The sequence below is a fragment of the Zosterops lateralis genome, assembly GCF_965231275.1.
Source record: "Zosterops lateralis genome assembly, chromosome: 5".
NCBI lineage: Eukaryota > Metazoa > Chordata > Aves > Passeriformes > Zosteropidae > Zosterops > Zosterops lateralis.
This window is the reverse complement of record NC_139766.1, coordinates 28,066,509-28,087,573: the sequence shown is the minus strand read 5'-3', so window position 1 is coordinate 28,087,573 and position 21,065 is coordinate 28,066,509. Positions and strand designations below refer to the sequence as shown.

The window sequence follows — 21,065 nt, the reverse complement described above, 5'->3', positions numbered from 1 at the left end:
TGTCCTTCAGACATTAGAGAGAAGAAGAGTACTGTTGGGAAGATGGATGTGCTGCATGGGCATAATAATAAATTGGCCCCGAATCACTGACACTAGAATCAAGACTTAACTTTCTGAATTCATGCCATACTTTAGTTTTTACACACATGGAGAGATTTAAAAGGATCTAAAGAATCTGATCCTTATTTCTTAACAAAGTACCTCAGTTGTGGGGAGCAGAGGAATTGACTTCTGCTTAAGTCAAACATTTGTGTGATAGAACCCAGTTCTCATGGCACAGAACCTGCACCTTTCTCAGGGCAGATCAATCAAAAATATTTGGGGTTTTTTAGTGAAAATCAGTGTGAATTGTCTTTACTTTGCAAAACTAAGACAGTTTTTAATTTTCTCCAGTCAACAACTTTATTTTTTTAACATTATGAGGTAAATAAAAGGTTGCCACTCATGCAATAACTGAAAACACCAAAATATTATATACTTTAGTTTTTTAAAAACTATATTATTATTTTAGTTTCCTTGTTTCTATTTATGAATTTGCTTTAAGGCTTTGTTTTGGTTATCAGATTAGTTTGGAAAACTATTTCTCATGCATTTTCTAAAGCTTTGCAAAAATAACTAAAAAACTCAAATAAATAAGCCCAAAACCAATTCCAGGGCATGATTAAATAAAGCAGCATGAAAATGAACAGTAACTGACAGGTTTTTACAGTCATACTGCAGTGGTAAATGCCTTTGTCAGTGTCTTTTTCTGAAACAGCAAACCAGATTACGGGGGTTTGATACTTTATATCTACTGAGATGTGTGTGATGGCAATCGTGTCACACCCTTGATTGTGCACAGAGCTTCAGTGGAGAATATTTATAATAACCTATCTGGGGACAAACTTGTCTTAGATAAAGCCATTCTTTGCTACTCTTCATAATTCATTCTAGTTGTCAATAAATTGTTCTAACAGATATCTTTTTTTTTTTTTTTCCTTATAGTCCTGGGTTAATCAGGACTCTGTAGCAGCCACCTCATAGGCAGCATAGTTGAGAAGGGTAATTTTCAGGTGGCACATCAATTACGCTTTCTCCATTTCTTTCTGAGGGAATGAAAGAAAATGCTGATTTACTGATGAATCAAACCATAGGAACTGCCACAGATGATAACTGCCAACATCACATAGGCCAGAGAGGAAAGGACTAGGGAAGATGACAAGAAGAGAGGACAAAGAATGCAAGGAGGTGCTCTCTACAGTTCCCAGTCAAAGTCAGAGATCATGGGGGCATCTGGGAGGAATAAAGTTTCTTTACTCTTTGTGTAGACCAGTATTTCTCACTAGTCGGTTCATTTCCAACTGAGCTCACTTTTGGTTGTGGATATTAGTTCAAAATGAGTTCTGGTGACTTGGTATATTGCTGACTTTTTCTGCTGTGTGCAGAGTGGAAAATGGTGAGTTTGTTTGCTCCTCATTCCCTTTAAAAAACATGGTGATTAAAAATATCCTGCCTAAAAGTACTGCTTTGAAACAAAGTTGTTATGGTCAGTGCAAAAATTTTCCTTATCGCTTAAAAGCATTTTAGTCCTAATTTGTTTTTAAAAAAAAGTTTAAGCAGGATATACTTTTTTTTTTAATCTGAAAGATGCATTTATGCTGTATTTAATCCTTTTCTAAACTTCCTCAAAACTGAGAAAGCTGCTGAAATAAAACCAAAATATTAGGTGTTACAGGTACAAAGAGGCCAGCATTTTTCTTTCAGTGGTTTCTGAGATAGTGCCTGAAACTTACAGACTAGAAGAGGTACTAGGGGAGGGCATTTTAGTACTAGTAGGTACTTGAGAGCCCATGCAATTGAAAGTTATTTTGCTGACTTTGTAGAAAGGGGCTTCCTCAGAATTGAAGACTTTTCTGCTTGGCAGTATGTTGAACACTGAGAAATAAAAACATTTTATTGTGAAATTTGATTCAGATACTTTCTGCATGTTTTGTTTATGTGCATGAAGTATTTTATATGTGCATAAATTCCATGTGACATTCTGGTCTCTTCCTTAATTTCTTTCTATGCCAGGCCAGAGTGGTGTAATGTGTAACATAATAGCCACAGGCTATGGTGATAGCTATTATAGGTTGTGCCTTGTTTTCTTCTTGCATATGGCACCTTGCAGATTTTGTAATGGAAGTTGTAACTGGACTGGAATGTATACTAAGGCATAGAGCATATATAAAAAATAGAAAGAGCATGTAGGAAATTCAGGACAGCTGCTGTTCATCCAGGCAACAAATCAGCACATCAGTTGCTTAAATCTGCCTAAAATGTGTTTATATTTCTCCATTTCCAGTAGCTGCCACTTGAAGGGGCTGACACCTAGGATGCTCTTCCTCCTTCTGTCTTGCCAGATTTATGTCTTTGCTTTGTAATTTTGCTGAGGAAAACTACTAGAGTACGACGTGTTCCAAATGAGTTGTATGGTTGGTTGGACTAAAGTATTGCTGACCACTCCTTGCTTGGAGAGATGACTTTGAAGGTATGCTGGAGACCACTGCAAGTCTGGATTGCTCTGCATCTCTCTCTCCTGGCTCACACCACTCACTCATGCTGCTTTAAGCATCCATGATTCGAGAAAATGGTCTAGGGAAAAGCCATAAGCTGACATGGGTATCCCTGCTAGCATTTGGCATACTTTCCACTGGCATTTAAAAAAATTTCTGTGGTTAATGAAGTCAACATGATTAAGCTGTAGCATGGGGAGTGTTTTGCATGTGAATGGGGGTCATGCAGGTGTTATATCATACACAGTGGTCAGTGTCTAGAGATGCACAACACCACTGACCACAGCAGTGCTAACACTGCCAAGGACGTTGTGCAAGTCTGTGGCTGTATTAAAGCTACACTGATCAGAAACAGAATGACAGTGTTTTCAAGTTATCAGGAAGTGCTCTGACACCCGTGCTGCTTTTTAGTTTTTCATCTCTCTGTACCGTTGTACTATACCTAGTTGAACTGGTCTGGCATGAGATGTAAAAAGTAGTGGATCTCCTGGAGCATCCTCATCATCTTCTAAAGAAACTGGTATTTCACCTGGGAAGGAAAGAGTTTTTAGATGAAAAATAGGTATGAACTAAATTAGCTTAAATTAGTTTAAATTAAAGTGTCCATACACCATGAGAAGATCTTTAACTTGAAAATCTCGACACTTAATATGTAGTTAAATTAAATTTTAAATTAATTTAGCCTGTCCACATAAGGGGCACATGAGTTATAGCAGGCAAATCATTTTATGTCTTGTATATGAAGCCTGTTTGAAATGCTTTTAAAAATTCTAGTTGAAACTGACTTCATTCTAGTTACTTGTATGCTTTTCAGACTCAGTATTCAAGGTAAAGTAAGAGACATACAAATAAAGGCAGACTTTGCACACAGATTCATAAAATCAGAAATCCATTTATGTAACAAAAATAAATTCCTAGAAGAGTGTGAAGAAAACAAGGATGTTCTGCAGAGAGCTCTGGAAATCAATGGAATTCATTAATGGTATGGGGAGGGAACCAAAATATTCATTGTGACTTGACAACAGATGTATTTGTAGCTGACAGGATTAAGTCTAGCTTTTTCCAGCATAGCTTTTCTACAGTTGTTCAAAAAGGAACATTACAGCAATTCTTATGTAAGTTTAAAAAGCAGCAAATGTTCATCAAGTTCAGAACCAGCTAGATTGTCACAAAGCACAAACTTGTAAGTTATCCTGTGGTGGTGTGCTGTTTTCAACATACCATGTTGACAGGAGGTTTGAAATGTTGATTCCTTGTACAGGAGCTGAGCTTGTGTGAGCTCCAGCCAGGCAGGGCACCCAGATCAAAGCTCGCAGCTCTGCGGTAGTTTGTCACTAGGTCGTCACGGGGAGCAGTAATGAGGTGCCTTAGGATGCAACCTCCCACCCCTGACGTCGGTGAAACTGAAAACTGCGCATGAAAACATTATCCTAAATCCTCCTGACTTTCAGCAAAGCTCACGATGACTCATAGATGCAGTGGCCTGATCTGTGACTGCTCCCAGCTCTCTGCCTGGCTTCCCTGGCAAGAGCTGCTGCTCTTGCCTCCACCTCCAGCGACAGGACTGGCATTTCAGATGTTTAAAAGCAGCAAAGCGAACCAGGGAGAAAATAATAAGTTCTCTGCTGGAAGGCTTCTGAGTGTGCCATAGGCAGTAGCATGAGCAGGGTTAATTACATTGTAATATTAAGAGAGAAACTTTTTTTATTTTTAGTAAGTAAGAACACTTACCACAAAAAAATATTATTATACCAGAAAAGCTACTGAATAAAAGTATTGCACATTTGTTTAAAAAGAACTATATAAAATACTGTTAATTACATGTTGAAAGTGCAAACATGGAAAACTATGTGTAAGTGGCACTTCTCTGTCAGCATTTCTGAAGGATCTTCCTGCCTTTTAGTAGCTGAGTTTTCTGCCAGTCATTGCTGATGCATTTCTGCTCAGTGATAATCTTTCTGCATTTGCTGAGGTAAAGTGAAGGTCAAGCAAGGTGACCAGTGCCTGAATACTTAAACATAAAGAAAGAAATATAAAAAGTGTAAATAATTTGAATTACTAGGCAAGTATTTTGTAAATAATGTATTTAGTTTATTAATACTTGATTTAACTTGATTAACAAAATGAGAAGATCATTTATTTGAACTCTAATGAAAGATACCATTTTTCATAGCACTCACCATCACTTTATGTAGATTTTCTTGCTTGTTGATGAGTGTGATAATACACAAACTAGACTTGAAGAGAAGTGAACGTGTTGACTTGTATCTTTTTTAATGATTATTTAAGCTACAGCTCTGCCTCAGAAACGGGCTTTGGGAGGACAGCATGAACCTCTCCGTTTACATTTCTGCATGTGCTTATGCATAAAGTGTTGTCTTTTCATGAACAAGCTGAAAACTGGTATGTGTTACTACCAGCTTTGTCCTGAGACCCCTCTCAGATTTGATTGAGATTTTCAATAATAATTTCTTCAAATACACTTTCAAAAGAAAACTGATTCTACCACGTATGAAAAATCCTCAGGGGAACACTATTGAAATACCATTCAGTCTTATAAAAAAAAGTAGTGTCTTCTTTTCCTGCTGCTCTCCCTCCCCAGCAATCTCCCAGTAGCTGAAATAATGTAAAGACATGCTTTGCATCTTTACATTAAGCATGCATAGGAACATTGAGACTGAGGCTAAACAGAATGGTAAATATACTGTGAATTATTTGGGAATATGCTCTGTCCCCTGTCATGCTTTTTAAGAAGACAAATCAGTATAGCTATCAATTTCTTATAATAAAGTAAGATGTTCATGGTGGACACATGCTATTAATCACAGGTTTTAGTTTGCTGATAGCATTTTGTTCTTGCTACTCAAACTGTAAGCCTAGACATCCTCTATTCCTCCAGCCCCCTCAAAAGGAGATGTCTCTGCCTCTTTTAAAAGAGGTGAGGGCCCATTTTTCTCTCCTCTCCTGTAACACACTTGGCTGAAAGGGAGAAGGCCAGGAGGGGGCCTGCAGTCACTGCTGGGGCAGGAGCAGGAGCTGCCTTTGCCTGTGCCGGGAATCGCCTTTCACTCTGTGGGAGCGACACCAGCAGCTCTGTCCCTGCAAGACAGCATCAGCTGCAGAGCCACCGGTGCCAGTTCTGTCTTACCAGTGTTCCTCAAAGTACTGGGCTAGGCAGGCATCGTACTCTGACTGCAGGTGGAATAGGACTGGCCCTCTAGTACAGTGTCAGTTGCTTGACTCACATTCTTAAGTAAGAAAGTTGATCTCACAGCTGTTCCCTCAGCCCCTTGTTGTGGATGTGTGCATTCATTCTGCATAGCTGCAGGACACATTTCTTTCTTAGTGCACTTTCATTCCGGCTCACTTGTGGTTGTTGTGAAAATCTGCATTTCAATTTTTGCATTATTGTTGCATTATTGTTGCATTATTACAGTTAGCTGCATTTAATTTTTCTTTATCCATAAAACCTGTTTGCTTTTATTTTTCTGGAGGGAGTAAGAGAAGTGCTTGTGCAATCAAGAGATATTTAGTTATACCACCTTTAAAATCAGACTGTCCGAATGCTTCAAAACAAGGCATGTCTCACCCAGGGGTAATTATTTTTATAGATACTATAGTTTGGGATTCACAATTGAAATTAACTTTTGCTGATTTGAATTTGCTAGAGGTCTAAAGCAAATAAGAATTAGAATTACCAGGTGCAAACTACATTAAAACACAGAGGATAATCTAATGGCAGATCCTCAGATGTAGGACACTATCTTAATTTCATGTTGTCTTCAAAGTGTATCAGCTTGTATTAGCCTCAGTTCTGCAGGTTTAAAAATAAAAATGGATTGCAATTCACAATGCAGAGAGCATATTACAATACTATAAAATTGTCATTTTCATTTGAAGTGACTTTGACAGATTAGAAGCTTTCTGATAGTGATGACAAATTAAGGCCAAGCTTTTTGTTAAGGTAAACACTGGCAATGAAAAATGGTAATTTCTTTTCCTCAAATCTGTAAAACAGCATTGTAGAGGGAGACATGGAATGGTACAAGGACAAGCTCAATGTCCAGCTTCTTTCTATGCCTTTGACAATATCCCCTGGCAATAATGTTGAGTTTCTTGTTTTCTTAAAAAAGATTCACAATTTCAGTTAATGTAAATTGCTATATACCATGGGAACAAATTATGCTTTTAATTTCTCTTTTTAGTAATCTTATTTTAGTACTTATAACTATCATTGGGGCTTATGCTTCAATGACATTTAGGATGTGACAAGAAGATTTGAGTGATGTCAAACAGCAGATTGACCCTAATGAAATGTTAAGCAGAGCTTAAATGCATATGTAGAGAAGGTTGAATAAAACAAGAGATGCAAATAATTTAGTAAAACTCACTTCAGAATAAAGGCAGCTGTATTCACTTGGTCTACTGCAAAATAGTCTGATAAATACAATAATTTTTACTTTCACTGCTAAACTAGAGTTTTTAATGAGAGATTAGTAAGCATCTGTTTCTTGAATATTTAATTAAAACTGCTAATAAAATAATTTACCTTAAGTCATCACACCTAAATATCAAGCTGATATATATATGAGAAATAAGAATAAAAATCCTAAATTTCACTTGTATCACAAGAAATACCGATTTTTACAACACTCTGACAGTTCCAACCTTTTCTTTTTCTTTACATTTACATCTGAATTGGAGCTCTACAAATTCTGCTTCCAAAGTACTGCAAATGAAAGGCAAAGGGGAAAAAAAAGCAGCTTATTTTAATTTAGCATTTCCACTCAGTGCAGGAGCCTGGACACTAGCAAGTACTCACCGAGGCTGCAATACAGGCAGTTAGCATAATTTTGCTGGAATTACGCTGTATTTACAGACTTCGACACTGGTGGGTGCTAACATTTTATTCCCCTGCGCGAGGCGTGCATCCAGTCACTTGTAACCGCGCTGAGCAGCCTCCGCTCCAGCCCAGCCGAGCCGGGCTCCGGGTTTGTTCCCTTTGGGTTTGAAGCTAAGAGAGAAAAATAGAAGCAAAAAATATCCTTTTTTTACCTTGCGTGCTGTCTGTTGTGGGGCTTGTGTTCGGCTGCGTCTCAGTCGCAGAACACCTGCCGTTTTCTTCTGCTGCTAATTGTGTGACAGGCTCATATCGCAATATGGCATCCAGATCATGGAAAAACTTCATGGTTTTTGTGACATCCCCAGAGTTGTGGGCATATTTAACCGTTCTGTATTCGTACTTCAGGTTTTTGTACTTTGCACGGCACTGTTTCCAGTCCCTGCACACTCCCAACTCCTGTAACCTTTTAGCAATGTAGATAAATATTCCTTTATTCCTCAGGGTGCCGTGCAGTTGCTTTCTGATATTTTTTTCTGACCAGACGCTTAAAAAGGCTTTAACCTCCTCCTCAGTCCAATGCTTCCCTGCTCCACTCTCCATGTTGAAAGTGACCTGGAAATGATTCACTATTTCTAGCCAAGATTTTGTTTCCTAGGAAACCAGACGGCTGGTTGTCAGTAAGCTCCGCCGAGATGAAAGGATCTAGTTTTACTGGCTCAAGCTGCCTGAGGGGAGTAACTTGAGACGCTGCCAAATAAGCAGGCTCGGCTCCGGGCCGGGGCTGCTGGGGCTCTTCTTAGGGAGTCAATGCCAGCACCGGGGTGTGAGAAGAGAGGCAAAAAGAGGCTGTTTCGTTTCTTTAGAAAAAAACCACAAAACCCGACAAAACAATGCAACCTCACGCGCCCCCCCTGTGGCCTGGCCTTTGCCGGAGGGGGCCCTGCCGCGGGGCTGAGCCCTCTGCACCAGGGCCGCGCTTAGGGCCCGCCTGCCCTACACCTCCACACCTCTGCGCTCTTTGCCCCTCAGCTGCGGCCCTAGAGACACGTTTTATATATTAGTGATGTTTTAATAAAAGCTGGCATACCTAAAGTCTGGCTCAGCTAAGAAAGTGATGCAAGCACTGTGGTAGTGAAACTGAGAATCCCATGTGTTTTGTCAGTGCTAAGTGAAAGATGTAATCCAACGCCTTGACCAGGGCCTTCCCTGGGGCGTCTGCTTCCCTCTTCCTACTGATTTAGTTACTATTTAAAGAGACCATGACAGTATTAAATTGAAATTTCCTGTGATATTAACATTGCAATTACAAGTTGCTGAATGCAGTGCATCAACCCTTAAGTCTTACTACCAGTCTTCTTGTTTATAAATGGAACATCTTCCTGAGTTAAAGTAAATGGCTTTAAGAATGTCCTCATCTCTGAATTGTGTTGGAAGAACTGTGTCACTAACAGGGTTAATTTGTTCAGATATGTGGGAAGTTTGGTTTGGTTTGCTTTCTGTAAGCAAGTGTTCTTTAAAATTTTTGCTTTACATCCAACTGGGACTAGTAACAAATAGAGGGATTTTATGAACTGGAGAAAATTGGTAATGAGCATGTCAGTTGTAGATTAGCATCCATTCTATTGATTTTTGTGCCAAATTTTATTGTTGCTTATAGTAAATAATTCCAGTGACTTAGCAACTGAGTTAAACCAGTCCAATGCACAAATAGGACATTAGTTATCATTCCCTTTTTAAGAAAAACATCTTTCCTATTCAGACATTATTATGTATGAGCGTGGGCAGGAGCTCTCGTGTCCACCAAAGTCCGGATGAGTATTGCAGGCACAGGCAGGCACATAGCAGCTGTTTTGTTACAGGCAATACTGCCTTATTTCAGGAAGTCTTTCAAAGGGAGATGGAGCAGCCTGAACTATTATCCATAAAAAACCATCCAGTCTGCAAAGCAAACCTTTTCAATGGATAAGGGCTGGATTACAAACCGTGGGCAGGTGCCTGCCTTGGGCAGGGCAGCATCAGGGGATCTGGGGTACACCCAGGAGAGCCAGCAGGGGAAAGGGCTGGGGAGGACAGGCAGCAGGACAGGGAAAACACACGTATTTCAGCTGAATCAGCTCTTCTGCTCAACAAAGCACAACTGCCAGCCCAAGGCTGATGTGCTGTAAGAGAAGTATTTCCACTTGCAGTGACACTTGTACCTCAGACTTGTTTTGCCTGAGTTCAGAAGCTGAGATGCCCAACATTAGGTGTATGCAGTCATACGCTTTCACCAGAGGGTCCGTGTAGCTCTTAGAGGTGTAAATGCTGGCTTGTCTGCCTAAGTGCAAAAATGCAAAAGCTTCTGCACAGGTGATCAGTGGAAAAGACAATCCATTCCTCTAAGCAACACCATCAGTTTTTAGTAACATGTCACAATCTAAAGCAAAAATAGAATAGCACTGTAGAACCTAGTACTATTGCCTAGAGTGTTTTGCCTCTAGAAATGGCTTTTCCAGTTAAGCATCTGCTTTTATGCTATGCCTGTACTGAAATGGAAGTCCAGTAAGACCCAGAGCCAGTGCTTATTAGTGGAAAGATTCTCACTGAATTTAGTGGACTTGGGCACAAACTTTATGTGACTGTCTTGAAATAAAGCATACCACAGGCAAGAAACCTCCAATTAACACAGCAATTACAAGTCTGTAAAATGGAACAACAAATAAGCCTACATTAAAATTCCATTAAAAAAATACCTATCCATTGTATGTTAAAGTGTTTCATAATCATGTCAATGCTTTATGTTGATTTTATTTTGTCCATAGGGGCCAGGAGAGTGCTGGAATTGTGACAAGTGATGGCGAGTCATCCCAGACATTCAAAGTGCACAAGGTAAAATGCAACTAAATGTGTTGTATTTTTAAGGTAGATGTATGTAAGTAAGTTTCTGCTAAGAAACAGTGTAGTTGGAGAAAAAGTAACATGTTTGATGGGCTCTTTGTCAGTGAGAGTATCTCATTTTGTTACCTGCCTTGAGTGTATGCTTGAAACAAACCTGCCAATGTTGTCCTGATCTGTGTTTCGGTGCATACGGCAGCAGGCACACAGAAGTTACCCAGATCATGCTAATGATGTCACAAAAACTTTTTACCAGTCACCCTGCACCTCAGGTGTTAACTCTGCAGATTTGGAAGAGCACCGATGCTCTTCTTGATCTCAAAAAGAAAAAAAATACTGTTACAGACTATGCACAAGAAAATGGATGACTAAATCTTACATTAGTGAGATTCAAGAAAGTGGTCACTACTTTACCTATGTGTAGCAATAAACAGAATCTAATACAGAATGGAGGCCTGAGGAGGTAACACGGACTTTCTCAAGCTGAGACAATCACAGGGGATGTTACAAGACATATAATGACCACAGCCTTAAAAGTATATATTTTAGTCAGGGAATAGATTGTTCCATGAAAATCCTCAGCACAAAAATGTAGATTGCTTTATTTAAAAATAGAACTAAAGGGATCAGATATACCACTGTGGCACCTACTCCCCTTCTTTCTTTCCTATATCTTTCAGGTTATTTGCCTTTTTCTTGAAGTTCCATTAATACTATATTGGCATGAAGCAGAAGAAGAACTTAAAAAGTCACCAGGAAAATAAAACCAAACAGAACCTTTTTTTTTTTCTTTTTCTCCCAAAGGGAATGGGTCTTATAAATCACGTCTTCAATGCAGACAGCCTGAAGAAGCTGTACCCTTCAAACCTTGGTATTGGGCACACGAGGTACTCCACCTCAGGAATTTCTGAGCTGCAGAACTGCCAGCCTTTTGTTGTAGAGACTCTCCACGGGAAGATCGCTGTGGCACACAATGGGGAGCTAACAAACGCTATACGACTCAGAAGGAAGGTTAGTACCTCCTTTGGGGGCTCTGGCATTGTTTCTTTCTGAGTGTGAGGCAGAAGTGAGCAATCTGGTTGCTGTCACTTTTCCTTAATACCAAATTGTTTGGGGTTATGAAAGGGCGCCCTAATCAAAATAGATCATTTTGGGGGGAAAAGATCCTGTGAAGGGGATTCTGCCTTGATATCTCTTTCTGGATCTGTTATAACCAATTTCATATTTTCTCTTCTATATTTTAACTCTCTTCCCAGAGTATGTACAAAGCTAATTAAATGGCCTAAACATGAATTTAAACCCTGAATATTGATAGCATTAATTTTGGTTGCATGCAGAGCAAAGGAATGAGATGAAAAGGGAAAAAGAGTACTAGTGTAGAAGATTGTCCAAACTCATTTTACACAGTTGGCTTGTTGGAAGAAACATGACATTATTATGCTGTGATCACCTGAAGCACTGTAAAACATTTGTTCATTGCATCAAGATGTTGTTAGGTTCAAATCTGAGCAGTGTGATGTGAGATTGTTTTTAATGCTGGTAACACTTTTGCTTTGTGTCTTGAAAGCTTATGCGGCACGGTGTGGGACTGTCGACCAGTTCTGACAGTGAACTGATCACCCAGCTGCTGGCTTTCACACCCCCGCTGGAAAACGACGATACGGCCGACTGGGTGGCAAGGTGAGGAGCATGAGCTTCACAGCCAACACCAGCCATTAAACCTCAGCATGATGTGCAGCTGTAAATGCACACAGCTGTTTGTGTGACTCACAGTTATGTTCCCCTATGTCTCATTCCAGAATAAAAAACTTAATGAAGGAAACTCCAACTTCGTATTCATTGCTAATTATGCATAAAGACATAATCTATGCAGTACGTGATCCATATGGGAATCGCCCGCTCTGCATTGGTCGCCTTATTCCAGTAGGGGACATGAATGGAAAAGGTAAACTATACATTTATGTATGAATCTCCATATGCATAGTGTGTGTGTGAAACCACTGATACAAGTAATTAAAGCTACACTTAACTCAGGTGTAAGCAGGAATATGTGATGAAAAATCAAAACCAATAATGTTGGTAAGAAAAGAATCTTCTATAGGAAATGTGTAAAATTCCATTCCCAGATACAGGTAATCTCAGTGGCCTAATGATAGCCACAGTTAGGTAGCTCCAACTGTAATACAATTTAAATAATTCTCATTGCTTAAACAGGAAAGCAGGGATGAACAGAATCACAGAGGGTTTGAGGTTGGAAGGGAGCTCTGAAGGTCATTGGTCCAAATCCCCTGCTCGAGATGGGCCACTTAAAACCAGTTGCTCAGGTCAATGTCTAGAAACAAGTCTGGTTTCTTCCTTTTTTCTCATATAGTAAGGTGGGCAAAAAGTGCTGGATTACTTTCAATGTATCTCTGAATTCCAAGCCACCCAGTCACATGTAGTGACTGGATCACTAAAAATTCCTTATGTTCCTGCTCAGCCTTGTTGAACATAAGGAATTCCAATTGTTGATTGGAAAATCAACAATTTTCCATCAAGTGAGATTAAAATCTCTTCGCTTGTTTAAAACTAAAATAATTCAGTAGCAAAGCAGTAAAAGCTTCCATATCTTCAGAAAACTTTTAACCATGAGAAAAAGTACCAAGATTTTTTAATGCATACAGACATTCTTACCCTATGTGACACAATTAGATCTTCCCTGTAGTTGACTCTCAAAACTTTCATTGGAATTCAACCCAGCATCCATTGTAATCAAAAGCATCTATCTATCAACATATTTAGCATAGGAAAAGTAAGGAGTTTCTTGTGTGAACAAAAGTAATTATGTCTACCTAAAGTCACTGAACTAGAATTTGAAATGTTTGAAATAATGCAGGGATAACAAAGGTAGTTACCTGAACTGTCTCTCTTCATGAGCTGTGAATCCGACGCTGTTACTTCCACTTCTGCCTACAACAGGTTTATGATGTTTATTATGTGGATTTGTTCAGGATTTTTTAAAAATAATAGAAAGGTGGAAACAGTGGAATGGTATACCTTTTAGTTAGAAATTACAATAGTCTTTAATTGCACACTTGGCAACCATAGCAAGCCAGATACTGCAGCAAAAATGCGATTGGGGGGGGTCATGGTAAAAAAATTTGGGACTCTAACTGAAATCTTTTATTTCAGGAAAAGATAACACTGAAACAGAAGGATGGGTTGTCTCTTCTGAATCCTGTAGCTTTTTGTCTATTGGTGCAGAGTAAGTGGCCTGATTCTCACTTTATCTGAAAGCTCTTCCTTAGGCAGTGATTAAACATTAAATCCCAAGTTGCCAAATATCGTAATTGTAACATGAAAGACACCAAGGTTTAGTTTGCTGTGGAAAATGTTTTTGCTAGTCCTGGTTTTTGCCAGTTTATTTTCTCAAACAGATGATTGTAAAAAAAGAATTATGTGTGCAGAAAGTAACAAAACTATTAAAACCACTATTTACACAAAGTAAATGCCTCTTACTTGATGCATTTTACCTGATTACCCATATAACTTACTCATTTTGCCCTCATTTTCAGCAGCATACTTGCATTGCAAAATAATTCTTCACCTACAGAAAAGTTACACTGTAACTCACAGGCTGAAATAACCTGAGTTGTAGCATATGCTGTCTGGTAAGCTGGCCTCCTTGTTAGAAAAAAATTAGCTGTTTTCTGAAACTTCTTCAAAATTTCTATTAAGAAGAGCCCACTACGTAGGACAATCAGCTGAATAGTATGTGTTTTCAATAAAGCAATTTCATCTAAATTTCTGCTGTAGCTGCCTGTGACTGCTAGTATCTGACCAGTGAATAAACACAGATTTGCTCACGTCTGACTTGTATCTCCAGAATATTTCAGTATTTTAGGATAGATTTAGATGTTAGAATAGCCACCTGAGGACTCACTAAAGGATCCAAAAAAAAGTTTAATAGGTTTAACATAATATACCTAAACTATTCCATACTTAAACCTAACTATTCCATATTTATGCAGATTTAAGAAATAGAAGGTACATTTTTAGTCAGCTTTGTCATTTGGGGGTATCTATCTGTCATCTCTAGATAGATATTTCTCTAGATTTGGCTTGTGAGGCAAGATTATTTTGGCTACCACCTCTATCCTTAATTATATTTCTTATATTGCACTGTAAAGTTTATTAGCTTTCATAGAAAAGTTCTCTAGTATTGATATAGGACTATATTATTAAAATATATTCAATCTCAATTAAGCCTGTACAGTATGTCTCACACATAGGACAAATACATTAATTCTCTGGTACTAAGTTTATTTATTGCTTTTGGATATTAATTCAGACTGTTTTAGTAAGGGTCAGTTGTCTTAGCATGTTGGTCTTAAAATGCTTCAGGTCAAATCCTACGGTGGAAGCAAGTTGCCATGTTAGGATGTTCAAAAACATTTTTCCCTGTCAATTGACTCTTGTTTGCACTTCAAAATTATCCTCCAGCTGGAGGACATTTCTAACTTGTCTGTATTGCTTTTTCAAGGTACTATCGGGAGGTCCTTCCTGGAGAGATTGTGAAAATATCCAGACATGATGTCCAGACACTGGATGTTGTACAAAGATCTGAAGGAGATCCATCAGCATTCTGCATCTTTGAATATGTTTATTTTGCAAGACCAGACAGTATTTTTGAAGGTAGAAAAATATTGTGCAAAAATGTTACATACAGAGCTATTCCTGAAATAGTGCAAGATGTTATTCTAGAGCACAATAAATAACTCTGGGATCATAGTAGAGTACCACTGAATATAAGCTTACAGAGCACAGCTGGGACAGAATGGGCTGCAAAGCTTTCGAGATAAAACTCATCAGGAGGAGCATGTAACATCACCTTCCTGTTTCTGGATGTGGATACAGCCTCAGATTGGCTGCATATTCCTGCAGGAGGGATGAAAAGGTTCACAAACATGATCAAGGTAGATGAAATATCTTTTAAAAGTGAGAGACTGAAGAAAGGAACTTTATTGGTTCTTGGGAACCATTTTAAAAATTAGACTTATGAAATAGGATTTACAAAATAACTTTGATATTTTTCTTTGCAATAAGTGTCATTTCAGGAAGATGCTTGTAATTTAACTTGTAAATCTATGCCTTATCTAAGTACTTGGCATTGTCAGTGTAATGCTTTTATTATTATTTCAATAGAAGCCATCAAAATACTAGCCAGGACTGCCATATCTGGCAAACAACCTCTTCATTGCTTTCTAGGGACATGTTATCCATTGATCCAGTACAATTCCCCACCCTTATTAAGCCAGTTTCACCCCAAATTCCTTTTTTTTCATGATCACCTTACCCTTCAGTATTCTCACTTCCCACATTCCTTGCTACTGCTGCTGTAGCTTTTGCTGTGCCTCGTCTACTATCAGTTCTTTCCCACATTGCAAATTTTTTCTGACCCTAAAAGCTTCTGAGTCCCCTTATCCCCTTACTAAATTCAGGGTGAATTTTGCCAACTGATTCAAAGTCGGTAAGTGGACAGAAGCAGACAGAAGAATTGCATAAATTTTGTTTGTTGGAAAAAGCAGTCTAAAAATAGAATATGCACATTATGAAGAGCCAGGCATAGATTCTATTTCTTTCCTCCTGCAGATAGATTTTGTAACATCCACAGGACTTAAGTTAATTTCCCAGTTAGGGCAAACTGGATTTTAATTCTCCATGTAGTGATACAAATACAAATGTTAGAATGTGACATTATGGAAGGAAATAAAAAATGACCTTATGCAAGTGACTGCTTATTAGTTCTGGAACTTTTCTCATTGACTTTTATGCCTGCAACTTGACACAGAAATTCTTACAGGAAACTGAGAAGAAATCTGAATCATGCATACCAAGAAAAACACTTCTTCCTATTCTTAGGTCAGATGGTGTATTCAGTCCGCAGAAGATGTGGGCAGCAGCTTGCTATTGAAGCACCTGTGGAAGCAGACCTGGTCAGCACTGTTCCAGAGTCTGCAACCCCAGCAGCTCTTGGTTATGCTCAAAAGGTATATGTTACCTTGCTCCTTTTTGTTTTCCCCAAGCATACTTATACAAATCTCTTTTTGTAATGGACTGTAAAAGGCTGTTAAAAGTTGCATATTGATAAAACTCTATATCCTCAGTACTCAGGCTATTCCTATTGAATCCCCTGCCTTGTTTTTCTGTCATTATTCCTCTATATTAAGGTATTTAAACATTTTTTGGTTACTGTGAAGTCATACTAAGTCCTAAAGTCACTTTAAAAAACTCAGTAACTGAGACTAAGTCCTTCTATATTAATTCTGTTTAACTGTCTCCTGTTTGCAGTGTGGACTACCATATGTTGAAGTACTCTGTAAGAATCGATACGTAGGGAGAACATTTATCCAGCCAAATATGAGGTTACGGCAACTTGGTGTTGCAAAGAAGTTTGGCGTTCTGTCTGATAATTTTAAAGGCAAACGGGTTGTTATCATTGATGATTCAATTGTGAGAGGCAATACCATTTCACCCATAATAAAACTACTGAGAGAATCAGGAGCCAAAGAGGTAAGTTCATTTTAAGTCAGTACAATACAGATGTAAATAGGAGTTGATGGGGGGTTAAAGCACAGGGGCTTGTCTTCATTTGTACTCTACATTGTTGCCTTATTTAAAAGGGCAAATGTGGAAAAAAATGGCTAGTGTGTGTTTATTGTGAACATAGGTTAAGAAGGTTCTTTTGTATGAGTGTGACTTTTGGGTGATCGAGGTGACAGGAACAGGTCTCCATTTACAAAGTACTATCTGACAAATAAAAAAAGAATGGAATAGAAATAAGATCAGAAGACCAGGTATTCCTGATGTATGACTTGTAGGAGTGCAAAACATACAACTATATACTGCTGGAAATACCACATATCTTAAGTCACCAGAGCACCATTTTTTTAATTGATAAAGATTTTTTAAGCAAAACACTGTGCAAGTCAGTCACTGGAGCAAAACTTTCCTGTATAATGTTTGATTTTGTAAAGTGAAACTTGTTTATCAAGAACTGAACACCATAGAAGATAAGTAAAATCAGGAAGGAACCTTCTAAGAACATTAGGAAATATTGTAAAAAAAGAAGTTCTAAAACTGTCTTACTTTATGCCTCCTGTGTTGGCATTTGAAAAAACCTTTATCTTACTTTTAACTCTTGAATGATTTTTGTGTTCTATTTATTATCACTGTGCAGAATTGAGACCTTGCTATTACATTATGATCTGCTGACCATCAATTTATATCAGCCTGTTTTGAAACTATTTTTATTCAGGTGCACATCCGTGTAGCTTCACCTCCCATAAGATTTCCTTGTTACATGGGAATAAACATTCCAACTAAAGAAGAACTCATTGCCAACAGACCTGAATTTTATGATCTTGCAAACTATATAGGTAAATGCTACTTTTTTTTTTCTTGTAAGAGTTGTCAACTGTATTTTATAATCTACTTCAAAATAAAGCAGAACATCAAGGCATCAGTGGCAATACTGACTACAGAACCGGTTGGTAAGCGAGGTTTCTGCATTGTGAGTACTCTGGGTCAAACCAATTCAGCAACATACTTTTTTTAAAATACAGTTAGGGAGCTGTATTTTTCAAAACAATAGAAAGAATAATTGCATAAACATAATTTGCAAATAAAGTATTACAACAAAGCTTTCCAATACTTAAAGCTTCTTTGGAGAAACTTGACAAAAAGGAGCTACTGCAGTCAAAATACCAGGAAGAAAATAAGTAGTGAAAATCTGTCCTATAATGAAAAGTGGGTGTAGTTTCACTTTCATGAGATACTCATTAAAATATATTCAGAATTTGTAAACACCCACTGAATTTTCTACAAATTGACATTTATGTAAATTATTTTAACTGCATTATATATTTCACTTTGAAAGAAATGACATTTGAAATCAAAGAATGTTAAAAACCTTCTGAAATTTCGAGTTGTGTTTGCAGCAGAACACAAGAAAGACTGACAGTTTATGTTCCACTGTGAACTCTGATTTCCTGTGTTAAATACTTACTTTCACTGTCTAATACTGCGATGAAATCTTTTCCCCAAAACTATTATGAAAGCTTATGGAAATATTTCAGGTTTGTAGGATCTCGTCTTGTAAGTATCATTCATCACATGAGTGATGAAAACTAATGATATGAAAAGGCTATCAAACATTCCTACTGCTAGAAAATTGGCATGAATTGCATCATGATTTTTTTTAACACAGTAGTCTTCCCTTCCTCCAGGTCCCAGAGAGGGCTTGCTAGTCCTTGGTGCTCAGATTTGGGAAGCACTAGCCACACACACATCTACTTCCAGACCTGAACTAAGGTTAACTCTGGGAGACTACAGTGAGTCTTAGTACACACTGAACTTGGCTTCTGTTTTTGCAGTTATGTGTCATGTATTTGTTCCCAACAAATAGAACCTTCTGTCTAGAGTTCAGTGAGTCTGCTCCCTGCACAAAGCATTTGAGAAGGGCAAGACATACTACAATCTTAAAATTTTTCAGTCATTCTCTTTCAGAATCGATATGATAATGTGACTGCATTTCCAAAGAGCATTGCATTTGGTATTATAAAATAGTAATAAATATTGCAGCTTTAACTGATGACCTTTAATTTCCTCTAGGAGCAGACAGTGTTGTCTATCTTTCTGTGGAAGGGCTGGTATCATCTGTGCAAGAAAGCATCAAAGAAAGACAAAAAAACAACCCTACAGCCCAGAAGCCACCTGGAAAGATTGGTCATTGCACAGCATGTCTCACTGGAAACTACCCCGTTGAGCTAGAATGGTGAACTTTCAGTGGATGGACATAAGTTCATAAGTTGTTGAATGTACCTTTTTCAATTATGCCTTCTTGCTAAATAGCCTGTTTTCATTTAGGTCAAACAGAAGCCTTATGACAGCTAACTAATTACTGTTACTAAAACACATCTTTAAGTAAAGACTCACAGAAAGTCTGATGTGCTGATGAAAACAATGTAAACAGATTAAAATACAAAATTGTGTAGTTTTGATGCACAGTTGTGCCTTCTATTTTCTCACAAAATGCTATAAAAACCAAAGTTTTTTTAATTATGTAGAAGTCCCAGAGTTTGTTGTTTTGGTCTTGCCCTAAAAGCTTCCCCGTTAGACTTACTCACAAAGCACAAATCATGTGATGATGTAATTTCAAATTATCAAAGTCTTAATGCAAAAGTATCTTAAGTTTGCTTTTCTCTTTAGGAAAAATACCAGATTGTGAAGAATAAAATTGCTTTTCAGCAGTTGTTGCTTAGGGTTTTTAAGAATAGAAGTCTCTAACTTTTGCATACAGTCTTTTTTAATTGAGGCCTTTGTAACAGATTCTACGCACATGATGTCTAACATGATTTTTAAAAATGAAGACTCAGGGAAATGCTCAGCCAAAAGCTATCTAGTTTTGTAACTTTAAAATTCTGTTTTAGAAGTCATGTAATTACATTATCTTTGTCTGCTTCTATCAATTCCCAATTCATTGTGAAAGAAGAAAAAAATACTTGGAACTGCCATTCTTTTTTCTGTTTTACACCTTTTTTTCTCTGGGATAAGTTTGACAATTTCTGAAGTGTACTTTTCATTTGTCAACATCCAAAGTAAACTAAAAAAACCCCCAACTTTCCATACTTAACAGTAAAAATTATGTATCAAATGAAGATCATGAGTTGTTTTGGATATAGTCTTATTTTACTACCTTACTGGTGTTAGAATAAATATAATGTTTAAAAAAGCTGAAGTGTTCTGAAGAACCGTTAGCTGTTAAATGCATTGTGTTCAGATGGTCACAATCACAGTTACTGGTATACAGGAAGATCATTTGTACAATGAACCACTAGTTGAGCACCTTTTCAAAACTACTGCAAATTTCCGCACAATTTAAAAAATATTTTGTATACCTCAGTTTTTCTCACTGAATACCAGCAACTTAATTTTCTATTTAATAATGTGTATGTTGGCCTTATAATTGTTTGTGACACTGTTCAAAAAATAAATAGAAAAGTTTAAGAGCTTCTTCCTTCCCTATCATCTTCCATATAGTTGAGAATTACAGGATTGCTAATAAAATTCAAAAGGGAGTTTTAGGTGGGATTTGTAGCAATTGTGTCTGATTGACAATCACAACACAAAAGTCCTAGTCTTAAAAAGCATGTAAATACACATGCTTTAATGAAGTCAAGACTGTGACTTGTGCAGTGGAATCAGAACCTATTTGCAGCCAAACCTGTGGGAGAACCTAGATGTGCTGAGCATGGGGCTCTTACTGTGCTGCTTCACCAGCGCCCAGATCTCCATACTGGGGGACATGGATCTTCTAAATAGCATGTTTGGTTTTTTAACAGAACTGTAACAGTTTGTCTGGACAGTTAAATGGAACAAAACCAGAACAGAATGCACCCTGACCACACGCTCTTCCAGGTCAAGCAGGAAGAAGTATGAAAAAAACAGAAAAACTGTTGCGAACATTTTTCACTGTTCTTCTTTCCCACCCTCAAAAGAAAATGTAGAAGGGCTAAAATTGAACTCTTAGATTACAAATACATGTGAGGTGTCCTTTAATATGTGAGATAAACATTTAGTTGCACAGTATAACAAGTCTATCTGTCTGAAATTGTCCACAGGACTAGAAATGAAACTTGTGCAAATTCTCTTTGAATGTGCTTTCAACAAAATGCTATTTTTGAAGTCTACTAATAATTGCTTTATCACTAATTAATGTGATTTGAGCATTGGTTGGCATAATTCTGCTTTCAAAAAAATTTTCCTTTTTCCCC

At 37.8% G+C, this 21,065-nt stretch overlaps 2 protein-coding genes across 2 annotated transcripts in view; one reads left to right on the top strand and one right to left on the bottom strand.

The window, feature by feature from the left end:
• Positions 1 to 7,978, bottom strand: part of PAICS (phosphoribosylaminoimidazole carboxylase and phosphoribosylaminoimidazolesuccinocarboxamide synthase) — a 41,699-nt gene extending 33,721 nt beyond the window's left edge. The window contains exons 1-2 of the mRNA XM_083861068.1: positions 7,590 to 7,978; positions 2,977 to 3,063 (exon numbers count right to left, since the gene is read on the bottom strand). Coding sequence (XP_083717194.1) covers positions 2,977 to 3,063; positions 7,590 to 7,977 — 475 coding nt within the window. The 5' untranslated portion in view covers position 7,978. The remainder of the gene's footprint in view (positions 1 to 2,976; positions 3,064 to 7,589) is intronic.
• PPAT (phosphoribosyl pyrophosphate amidotransferase) overlaps positions 1 to 19,311 on the top strand; it is a 42,979-nt gene extending 23,668 nt beyond the window's left edge. Inside the window, exons 2-11 of the mRNA XM_083862236.1 lie at positions 10,179 to 10,245; positions 11,056 to 11,262; positions 11,819 to 11,931; positions 12,051 to 12,196; positions 13,423 to 13,495; positions 14,774 to 14,925; positions 16,153 to 16,280; positions 16,582 to 16,803; positions 17,549 to 17,669; positions 18,904 to 19,311. Of these exons, the coding sequence (XP_083718362.1) occupies positions 11,059 to 11,262; positions 11,819 to 11,931; positions 12,051 to 12,196; positions 13,423 to 13,495; positions 14,774 to 14,925; positions 16,153 to 16,280; positions 16,582 to 16,803; positions 17,549 to 17,669; positions 18,904 to 19,070 (1,326 nt within the window). The 5' untranslated portion in view covers positions 10,179 to 10,245; positions 11,056 to 11,058 and the 3' untranslated portion in view covers positions 19,071 to 19,311. The remainder of the gene's footprint in view (positions 1 to 10,178; positions 10,246 to 11,055; positions 11,263 to 11,818; positions 11,932 to 12,050; positions 12,197 to 13,422; positions 13,496 to 14,773; positions 14,926 to 16,152; positions 16,281 to 16,581; positions 16,804 to 17,548; positions 17,670 to 18,903) is intronic.
• Positions 19,312 to 21,065: the final 1,754 nt, after the last annotated feature.